This window comes from Sinocyclocheilus grahami, unplaced genomic scaffold (assembly GCF_001515645.1).
Source record: "Sinocyclocheilus grahami isolate Dianchi unplaced genomic scaffold, SAMN03320097.WGS_v1.1 scaffold1263.1, whole genome shotgun sequence".
Lineage (NCBI taxonomy): Eukaryota > Metazoa > Chordata > Actinopteri > Cypriniformes > Cyprinidae > Sinocyclocheilus > Sinocyclocheilus grahami.
The window spans coordinates 294,703-306,334 of NW_015506442.1; the positions used below are offsets into that span (position 1 = coordinate 294,703).

Genomic DNA, 11,632 nt, shown 5'->3' on the forward strand with positions numbered 1-11,632 from the left:
AGCTGTAATGTTTGTGTAACTACACATATGTAACAACCCACTGAATGGTATGTGTAAATAAAAATGTGTAACAGGACATTGGTAACAACGCTTTTTGGTAATGAAAGTACAAATGTGTAAGAGGACTAACTGCACTTTTTGGTAGAGAAAGTGTTACACTTTATATTAAGTAAACAATTCCTATGGATTTACCATGTAATTACTCTGATGTTACACAGCAGCGGCCAGTAAGCTAGGATTTAAATATAAATTGTGGTTGGCGTCCAGAATGTTACACTTTATATTAAGTGGACAGTTCCTGAGGAGTTACCATGTAAGTACACTGGTATTCCAGTGGTGCACCAACTCCACCAACTTGAGATCCAACTCCTCTCACTTTACATATCCCTAAACCTACCCATCTCCACCCCCTGCATCAAATTGTTCCAATTACTCTTATACATATTTTTGTTACAAAATGTAGTTATATATGTCCTGTTACACATTTTTCTTTCAAACCATTCGGAGGGTTGTTACATGTGTGTAGCTACAGAAATATTACAGCTCTAGATACTATGTACCAATGTGTACTTACACTGTGGTTACATACTACATACACATCTAGTTACTACGTAAAGCACACAGGTATTAGGGCCACTTAATATAAAGTGAGACCATATATATTTGTGTGTGTGTAATTATTTTTATGAAAAATTATAATATTAACATTTTACACACACACACACACACACACTGTGGCAATGTCTTCAAGACACCTAAAGAAACCTTCCTGCAAAGCTACAGTACTGCGAAAAGTTTTAGGCACTTGTGTAAAAATGCTGTAAAGTGAGGGTGCTTTCAAAAATAATGTCATAAATAGATGCTATTTATCAATTAACTTCTAACTAAATCAAATCAACATTTGGTGTGACCACTTTTTGTGTTTAAAACAGCATTTGTCCTAGGTTCACTTGTGCATAGTTTTTCAGGTAGTTTTGCAGGCAGGTTTCTTCATTGTCTTTGAGATGTTGCCACAGTTCCTCTGGATTTAGTCTGTCGACATGATGGTGGGATCAGATCTGTTGGCTGTTGTCAGACTCCATGTGCATTCACAAAAAAAAAAAAAAAATTATATATATATATACAGTGGGTACGGAAAGTATTCAGACCCCCTTAAATTTTTCACTCTTTGTTATATTGCAGCCATTTGCTAAAATCATTTAAGTTAATTTGTTTTCCTCATTAATGTACACACAGCACTCCATATTGACAGAAAAACACAGAATTGTTGACATTTTTGCAATTTATTAAAAAAGAAAAACTGAAATATCACATGGTCCTAAGTATTCAGACCTTTTGCTCGGTATTTAGTAGAAGCACCTACCCACTGTATATATAAAATAGATAGATCCATTTTGTTGTCTTCATTGACTGATTCACCAGCAAATGACTGTTCTGAGAATTAACGAACCAGTCAAAATAATCTAATGACCCACTCAGTGATTTTGTTAGTGAAATGCAAGTCATTATTTTCACCATGTCCAATTTGACTTTTTCAAAAGTTCTCAAATAATTATTAATGTAATTTTTAAGGAAGCAGCAATGATGTAAATCAGATGTAAATCAGAACCAGAAACATATGGAGTAATAACTGTACTGTACTGTATTTACTCCCCAATACTATGAACTCTGAATGTTCAGGGAGGATCAGCATCGCTTCAGGCAAGCGTAAAGCGGTAAACTGGGTAAAACTACAGCTGGTGCAGATGGATTCTCACAGGTGCATGTGGGACTTTAGAGCGCATTTAAACATCAACTCGCTCGCTGAAACATGAAAAGAATCGCTGACACAAACCTTCTTCTCTACAGTCTCAGGTGGGAAGCAGCAGCCGTATTTACGCCTGAGGGCGTCTCAGCGTGTGTCTGTGTCACACAAACCCCGTTCTGTTCAGAGACGTATCCTAGCATGCACTGCCACTCTTTAAGTGTCTTTGTGCCGCTCCTACCTGCCGTTAACCCGCTGTATGTCTGCAGAGACTTGTGTGGCCCTTGGAATATCTCTGTCAAACCACAGTCAATTACAGCGCGAGTGTCATTTGCCCCTCGGCATGTCCCATGGTTAGTTGAAGGTTATTGAAGAATTTTGAAAGAAGTTTCTTCTGCTCATTAAGGCTGCATGATTTTGATCAAAAACACAGTAAAAACTGAAATATTGTGATTAAAAGTGACTGTAAAGACATTTATTTTGTTACCAAAAATAATATTTCAAATAAATGCTATTCTGGAACTATCATAAAATATCCTGAAAAATAAAATATATCATGTCTTCCACAAAAATATGAAGCAGAACAACACTGATAATGATCAGAAATGTTTCTTGAGTAGCAAATCCGCATATTAAAATAATTTCTGAATGATTATGTGACACTGAAGTCTGTAGCAATGATGCTGAAAATGCAGCTTTGATCACAGGAATAAATTACATTTTAAAAGATATACACATAGAACGCGGTTATTTTGATTTGTAATAATATTTCATAATATTGCTGTATTTTAATCAAATAAATGCAGCCTTGGGGAGCAGAAGAGACTTTGTTAAAAAAACATAAAAAAGCATACTCACGTGGTGTTGTGTGAAGCTCGTCTAACGCCTGGTATACATTGTACGATTTTGGGCTATCCCAGACGAAAGATGACCATCGTGGAAAAACAGTCACGATTATTTATTTTGTCGTGGATCCTAAATGGTGGTCCTACATCATACTGTGAGAGAGGTTCAAAGATGGCCGTTGTGACGGTCTTGAGACCAAAGATAGCCTGCGATAATTTTCTGGCAGTGTCAGAAATTTAGGATAACCATCTCACAGTGTGTTTGCTGTCTACAGACTAGCCAATAAAAATTCTACATGAAATTATATATTGATCAACACAAAAAGGCAGCTAAAACATAAATGCCATGGAAGCGAAAATAGCTAAAAGGAGTACCGGTATGTTGGATTCCAATAAGTAATTTATTGGCCTTTTTTCAGTACACATAAAAACCACAATTGCCAAAACGCGTTTCATCTTGCTCTTTTTGTTTACCAAGTACGCGTGCTGATGACATTTTATTATTCTATAATAACCATAGCCTACCATAGATATGGATAGGTAGATTCCACATTCGACCACTCCAGACACGTCGATTTTTCCACCATCTTGGAACAGTCAATGTGTCATCACTCACAATAAAAATCAATACGTTTCAAGATGCCACAACATTGCGCAGCCTCTGGTTTTAAAATTTAATTCCTAAAGAAATTGGATAAACTTTCACAGGTAGGAATGTGTTGGTCTGTGTTTTCAATATGTATTAACTCAATATTACAGGTATTTAAGCTTGGATCAGCATCGCTTCAGGCAAGCGTAAAGCGGTAAACTGGGTAAAACTACAGCTGGTGCAGATGGATTCTCACAGGTGCATGTGGGACTTTAGAGCGCATTTAAACATCAACTCGCTCGCTGAAACATGAAAAGAATCGCTGACACAAACCTTCTTCTCTACAGTCTCAGGTGGGAAGCAGCAGCCGTATTTACGCCTGAGGGCGTCTCAGCGTGTGTCTGTGTCACACAAACCCCGTTCTGTTCAGAGACGTATCCTAGCATGCACTGCCACTGCCAAGTGTCTTTGTGCCGCTCCTACCTGCCGTTAACCCGCTGTATGTCTGCAGAGACTTGTGTGGCCCTTGGAATATCTCTGTCAAACCACAGTCAATTACAGCGCGAGTGTCATTTGCCCCTCGGCATGTCCCATGGTTAGTTGAAGGTTATTGAAGAATTTTGAAAGAAGTTTCTTCTGCTCATTAAGGCTGCATGTTTTTGATCAAAAACACAGTAAAAACTGAAATATTGTGATTAAAAGTGACTGTAAAGACATTTATTTTGTTACCAAAAATAATATTTCAAATAAATGCTATTCTGGAACTATCATAAAATATCCTGAAAAATAAAATATATCATGTCTTCCACAAAAATATGAAGCAGAACAACACTGATAATGATCAGAAATGTTTCTTGAGTAGCAAATCCGCATATTAAAATAATTTCTGAATGATTATGTGACACTGAAGTCTGTAGCAATGATGCTGAAAATGCAGCTTTGATCACAGGAATAAATTACATTTTAAAAGATATACACATAGAACGCGGTTATTTTGATTTGTAATAATATTTCATAATATTGCTGTATTTTAATCAAATAAATGCAGCCTTGGGGAGCAGAAGAGACTTTGTTAAAAAAACATAAAAAAGCATACTCACGTGGTGTTGTGTGAAGCTCGTCTAACGCCTGGTATACATTGTACGATTTTGGGCTATCCCAGACGAAAGATGACCATCGTGGAAAAACAGTCACGATTATTTATTTTGTCGTGGATCCTAAATGGTGGTCCTACATCATACTGTGAGAGAGGTTCAAAGATGGCCGTTGTGACGGTCTTGAGACCAAAGATAGCCTGCGATAATTTTCTGGCAGTGTCAGAAATTTAGGATAACCATCTCACAGTGTGTTTGCTGTCTACAGACTAGCCAATAAAAATTCTACATGAAATTATATATTGATCAACACAAAAAGGCAGCTAAAACATAAATGCCATGGAAGCGAAAATAGCTAAAAGGAGTACCGGTATGTTGGATTCCAATAAGTAATTTATTGGCCTTTTTTCAGTACACATAAAAACCACAATTGCCAAAACGCGTTTCATCTTGCTCTTTTTGTTTACCAAGTACGCGTGCTGATGACATTTTATTATTCTATAATAACCATAGCCTACCATAGATATGGATAGGTAGATTCCACATTCGACCACTCCAGACACGTCGATTTTTCCACCATCTTGGAACAGTCAATGTGTCATCACTCACAATAAAAATCAATACGTTTCAAGATGCCACAACATTGCGCAGCCTCTGGTTTTAAAATTTAATTCCTAAAGAAATTGGATAAACTTTCACAGGTAGGAATGTGTTGGTCTGTGTTTTCAATATGTATTAACTCAATATTACAGGTATTTAAGCTTGTAGTACCTTGTTGTATTGTGTTAGTTTAGCAAAATTATCTGCTTAAGTCTATTGCAGATAAAGATATTCATACATGCATACAAAGGGCTGCAGTCATTCAGGCAACTTGCTCTCGAGTGTTCAAGGACCTGCTTTGACCATTCCAATATGGCGGACAGCTTAGTTTAGTGGCCCATAGAAACAGCCGCTAACAGGGCATATCTATGTAGCCTATGAATAAATAGGTGTCATCATCCTTCAATCTGCATCCATGTCTCACAGTGGGATTTGTAATGATCTTATAAGATCGCTGAAATCACACAGTAGAGGGCATAAAAGTAATCGTCGATGGCAGATCTTAGCAACGTGCACTCACAGTAAACACTCATTTATTTGTGAAGTTTGTTCTGCTAAGTTGTCTTGAGCTTGTTAGAAACATTGTTTATGTGCATTATGTCACGGTAACTTTTGGAGTTTAATGACTCGCACATTGTGTTTTATTATTTTGCGTGGGCATGATTTCAGATTAATTTTCACACCTGCCAAACGACCGTGAATGAACGCACTAATCTGATTAGTCCTACAAACAAGCTCCGTGTTGTTTTTTATTTCCTCAGAACAGCATCTGGACCATTAATTTACTTCCAGTCTTCAGTTACACTCCGAACACTTTCAATTTTGCACAAAACGATAATTCTGTCACCATTTAGTCGCCCACATCTTCTTTTGTGCTCCACAGTTTAGTTTTGGAACTACCTGCGGGTGAATAAATGATGACAGAATTTTACTTTTCAGCTTTTAAATGCAAAATAAGCTCTGTGACTAAAGCTAGAGAATGCACACACACACACGTTTGCCTCTTATGGCTCTAGTGACATTTCCTTTCCACCTCAGGTGGCAACCATCAAAGTCAGTCCTGTGCCAGCAGTAGTCTCTAATTGCGGAGTTCAGGGCCACGCTTTGGTCATTAATCAGCCCATAGCTTCCCAAATTAGACGTTCTCGCCAGACATGCAGCAGTTAGCCGAGTCTGAGGAGACAAGCTGCGGTTGGAGCACGAAAAACTACAACAGGCCAACAATAAAAGGACAGGCTGGTTCCTCTCCACCCACATCCCTGAGAGGAATAAATCAGCCGTGCACTTGATGTGTTAAAGATTTGCACAGCGACTGTGGAGGAATCGTTGCTGTCGCAGCACTGCCATCTATAGGCTGCTTTTCTGTCGATGCATGCTGCATTTTAATTTTTTAAAGCTAAATCCGAACGATTAAAGCTGCTTTTATACACGCATCTTTAAAAAAAAAAAAAAGACAATTTTAATTATGTCTGACCCACTTCCTTTCTTCCGGCGTACTGCCGTCCGATTTGCCACGCCCTTATGACGTTTACAATTTTCTTTCTTAATTAACAAATTGAACTAATCAAAAACACAAACAAATACTATTTAAACATAAATAATATAAAATAAAAATACACTTTCTTAAATGGCTACAATTTTATTTTAAAACACTGAAACTCAAAATCAATTATTGGAAGGTGACATTGTGTTTTTGTCAGGAACTATGTTTAGGAAAAATAAAAATAAGTATCTTGCTTGCATAAGTATTCAATGGAAGCTGCCAGGTTATAAAGATGAAATAAATGTCCTTAACAAGAACACAATTACTTTACCATTGGCATCCTCCTGTGAGTAGTTAAACAAGCAATCACTATTTCGGGATGAATAACCCACCGTTAAAGGATCAGTGGCCAGGCTGTGTATGTGAAGGAAAAAGAAGACCCAACAGCATTCCACAGATGTTAGAAATAAAATAATAAAAATGTATAGATTAGGGAAAGGGTACAAAATAATATCCAAATGTTTAGATATCCCAGTCAGCACAGTTGGATCAATAATCAGGAAGTGGAAGGTTCACCACACCACCCAGTCACTGCCAAGAAAAGTCTGTCCCTCAAAACTCAGCATTTGAACAAAAAAAGAAGGCTTGTGAGAAAAGCCACTGAGAGGCCCACGATCACGTTGAAAGAGTCACAAAGTTCAACTGCTGCAAGTGGAGAAATGGTGTACCAGTCAACCATATCAAAAGCACTGCATAATTCTGGCCTGCATGGGAGGGTGGCAAGAAAGAAGCCGTTACTCAAAAAATACCATCTGAAAGCATGTCTGGATTTTGCCAAAAAGCATGAGAGTGACCCAGCTGCAATTTGTGGTCAGATAAGACCAAGATAGAGCTTTTTTTGTCCAAAACTCAAAGCGCTATGTGTAGCGCAAACCTAACACTTCTTATGCCTCAAAACACCATCCCTACAGTGAAGTGTGGTGGTGGCAGCATCATGCTGTGGGGATGCTTCTCATCATCAGGGACCGTGCATCTTGTTAGAATTGAAGGAAGAATGGTTAGAGCAAAATATAGGGAAATACTACAAAATAATCTGCTTCAGTCTGCTAAAAAATTAAGCTTTGGAAGAAATTCTATTCTTGAGTTGTTATAGTTGTTATAGTTATTAAAACTCAACGGGCTCAGCGGAGGCGAGAGAGACACAGATACCCACTGTAATTTTACCTTCTGGTGTCGCTGTTGGACAATGTTTGACAAGGTGTTTTATTTTTGTACTACAAAATTTTTTCTCATCCAAAATTTTGAGGAGGCACTGCCTTATTTCCCTCCTCGGAGAAACTGCAACATATATATATATATATTTATATATATGTTTATTTATTGAGTTGCATATAAAATTTCCACTCTTTTGGATTACACAGTTTTAACACAAATTAATAAGCTTAATGTGATGCATCATGTATATAAGTAACAAGTACAATTTTTGCAATCAAACAAATCATGGCATAATTTATTATTCATATTTACATCTTTTTGATTATTCATATTTTCAAAATGTATTTATTCACATTCTGTAGAATCAGAATAAATGTGTTCATTGTGAAAACAATTACATTAATTCAGTTAAAAAGTATGAGCATATGGCTGTAAAACAAACAATATTCGATGTGTGGGATTGAAACAAATTTGATTTATTGATGGATAAATATATAAACCTGGTTGTTGTGTGATTAAAGCAGTCAGTTTGTTAATGCAATTACAGAAATTGTGAATTATATATATATATACATATACACAATTTATGTATATATGTATTTATTTATTTATGGATGGATGGATGGATGGATTGATTGATTTATGTTAAACCTGTGTAATCCATATGCATGGAAATTGTATAGTAATTAAAAAAATTGTAAGGAACAAGTATTGGATTTCATTTAGCAAATCATTCAGCTATGGTATTCATATTATTTGTATTTTTTTAAATATTATAGAAAACTGCTCTTTCTTAAGCTCAGAAAACAAAAGTCATGTTTAATTTGAATGTGAAGTTTGTCTCAGATTTTTATATAGTTCACTGGGAGTAAAAATTGCAGAAATGACTGTCATGCAGTAAGATTATAAAGAAGAGTTGTAAAATGATGTCTGCCCTGCATTCAGACTTTGATGATATTGATTAATTATATAACATTAACACTGTTATTTTTCTTGTTTATCACTGAGAAGCTGTTTGGAAACAATCTGTATTGTATAAAGTGCTATATATATTTAAAAATGTGACTTGACTGTGTTTCTCTCTTTCTGTTATAGCGGTGCTTCAGGTGTCAATATCACTCAATAAAGTGGAACTGAGTGTTGGAGAGTCTAAATTCTTCACATGCACAGGTAAGAATGAAACCCGGCTGGACGTGACAAATTAACACACTTGACACATCAGTACATGATTTTCTGATGATTGTGGCCTAAACTTTGCAGTACATTATCTTAAAATAAATACACTACTATTCAAGAGTTTGGGGTCAGTAAAAATCTAAATGTTTCTGAAAGAAGTATCTTCTGCTCAACAAGTTTGTATTTTATTTTATTAAAAAATACAGTAAAAAAAATGAAATATTATTACAATTCAAAATATGTTCTCTATGTGAGTATATTATAAAATGAAACTTATTCCTGTGGTGCAATCTGAATTTTCAGCCTCATTACTCCAGTCTTCAGTGTCATATGATCCTTCAGAAATAATTCTGTGTGGGTCCTAATGCCCCAGTGTAGTGACGGGGACACTATACTGTCAACAAGCACCTTCCTTCGGATGAGACGTTAAACCGAGGTCCTGACACTCTGTGGTCATTAAAAATCCCAGGATGTCTTTCGAAAAGAGTAGAGGTGTGACCTCGGCATCCTGACCAATTTTGCCCATTGGCCTCTGATCATCATGGCCTCCTAACAATCCCCGTATCTACTGATTGGCTTCATCACTCGGTCTCCTCTTCACCAGTAAGCTAGTGTGTGGTGGGCGTTTTGGCGCACTATGGCTGCCGTCGCAACATCCAGGTGGATGCTGCACACTGGTGGTGGATGAGGAGATACCCCCTGACAGTGTAAAATGCTTTGAGTGCCTAGAAAAGTGCTATATAAATGTAATGAATTGTAGCATCTGTGTGTAATAATACACACTATATATTCTCTTTTTATATGACAAATACTCTGTAACCTCAGTTAACAAGCCATATGAGGACCCATGGACCCTTCCCCCCGGAATGCGTAACACCCCAGGAAGTCGAACAGGCCACTTTGTTGCATGGCAACCAACGCTGATATCACTGGGTTTATTGGCCAAAAGTATGTAAAGCAGGGAAAATCCCTGCTTGTCCCAAGGAAAAGCAGAGTAGAAATGGACTGTGTTCTAGTTAATTCATAGAAAAACCGTTATTTGAATGAACACACATATTTCTTCAGGCCATTGAGTATATTATTGTCATTGTGTATTTTGTCTTTGATATTCTTAGACTATTTTAGTATGCTTGTGAGAGGACCCATTCCTGATCCTCCCTTTTCACTATATGTAATCTTACCTTGTTTAGTATCTATGAATTTGCCTATTTGCCTTCTAAACAAGCGTGTATATTATATGGTGGTACACAGGCAATATATATTAGGGCCCTGAGAATCGTTAATAATTTAATAATTTGTCCATTTGCAAATTACCATGCTTAGAGAACAAAGGGGCGTAAACCCTCCAGCAATTACCACCTCCCGCTCGGAAATTCCATTTTGCTCATTGGACAAGCCCATCTTGAAAGGCGGAGATCTTCTCCGACCTTAAAGGCCCGGCTCCAGGGACCCGCCCCAGTCGGTGATTCAGTCAGAAGCAAAGATGATGTGAGAAAAACGCTTCAGGATACAAAGCATCTGTGCCAGGCCTTTCTTCGGCCTAGTCCTTTCCATTCATCAAGTAACACTGACTCAAACTGGTTCTTCTCATCGACCCGAATTCAGCAAAGATCTACGGGAAGCTTTAAGATTTGCATCAGGAATCTCTTTCAGACCGCCGAGACTCGCTAAGTATCAAACTTAGTCTTATTAATTGATACATTAAGTATCAGTTACACCTTTTTACAAAGGTGTGTTTGAACTCAGAATCTGACGTATCCCTGAAGGCTTTGATCTGTTGAATATACATGCAAAGTGTTCCATAAAATCCATTCTTTATGCCTCTTTCTATGCTGAGTTAAACTTTAACCCTTTCCTATACCAACTGTATGTGTGTGTGTGTGTATGTGTATGTTAGACCGGCTTAATGTGTTTATGTAGTATGTTAGACTAGTTTAAGTGTTTATGTAGTTAATAAAACCTTACTTGTATCACACTTGACGTGTTCATTGTTTACTCATAACCGGAGTCAATAATCATGCAGATTTACGTTACAAACTTATAGAATTGTACAGTAAGAAAGTTATTTCCCTTAACCAGGAAATTAACGTCTTAGAATTGACAAGACAGTTGACCCTGAGTGGTCAGCTAAATATCTACAGTGGATCTAAAATATGAATAGTTAATTATAACTAGTTATGGTTAATTATTCATATTTCCCCATGAGCTAAATTCGCTACACAGGCTAAATAATTTCAGTATACTCACTTTTGTGTCAGGATCAGTCGGAACTCCATTCTGTGTGCCAAATCCAGCTGGTCCAAGATGGTCTTGCTGGTGGAAATGTAACTTGTTTTACAACCAGCTGAACTGCACCAGAGAGTCTCCGTGATCATAAGGTAGTACCTATCCACATCCAAAATTTGGCGGGCTCTCTTGTGGGCTCCATAACCTGTGAGCTGTTTTCCACAAACAGGACAGGACAGCCTGACCCTTCATAGGTGGTATGGCATCCACAAGAGAAGTTGTGGGAAAAAACGCTCTGGAGCGGGGGCCTGATGATAAATGAAAGCTGGCTCCGGTGGATCATATCACAGCTTCAGGTCAGTGCGCAGCCGCTTGTTCTTCCACAGAGCAGATTAAATCCACTTCTGATTCTGAGGTGGTATGGTCCCCATCAGCTTTGCAGGCAGCCAGCCAGGCTCTGAACCAGGAGCAGTCTCCATGTCAGCAGTAGGGTGAGCTGAGAAACCAACCACAGATGGAGCAGCAGAGTTGACAAAAAAAGAGGTGGCAGTGGCAGATGCAGAGGTCACAGGGGCAAGAGGAGCAGAGGAGGTACCAGACGAGGAGGCGGGAGATGACACTTCCTTTATAAATAAAAAAAGGCAAATATATATATATATA

The 11,632-nt window shown here is 37.6% G+C and overlaps 1 protein-coding gene across 1 annotated transcript in view; it reads left to right on the plus strand.

Moving 5' to 3' along the window:
• LOC107568614 (neural cell adhesion molecule 2-like) overlaps positions 1–11,632 on the plus strand; it is a 129,526-nt gene that overhangs the window by 8,974 nt on the left and 108,920 nt on the right. Inside the window, exon 3 of the mRNA XM_016254580.1 lies at positions 8,666–8,740. Coding sequence (XP_016110066.1) covers positions 8,666–8,740 — 75 coding nt within the window. The remainder of the gene's footprint in view (positions 1–8,665; positions 8,741–11,632) is intronic.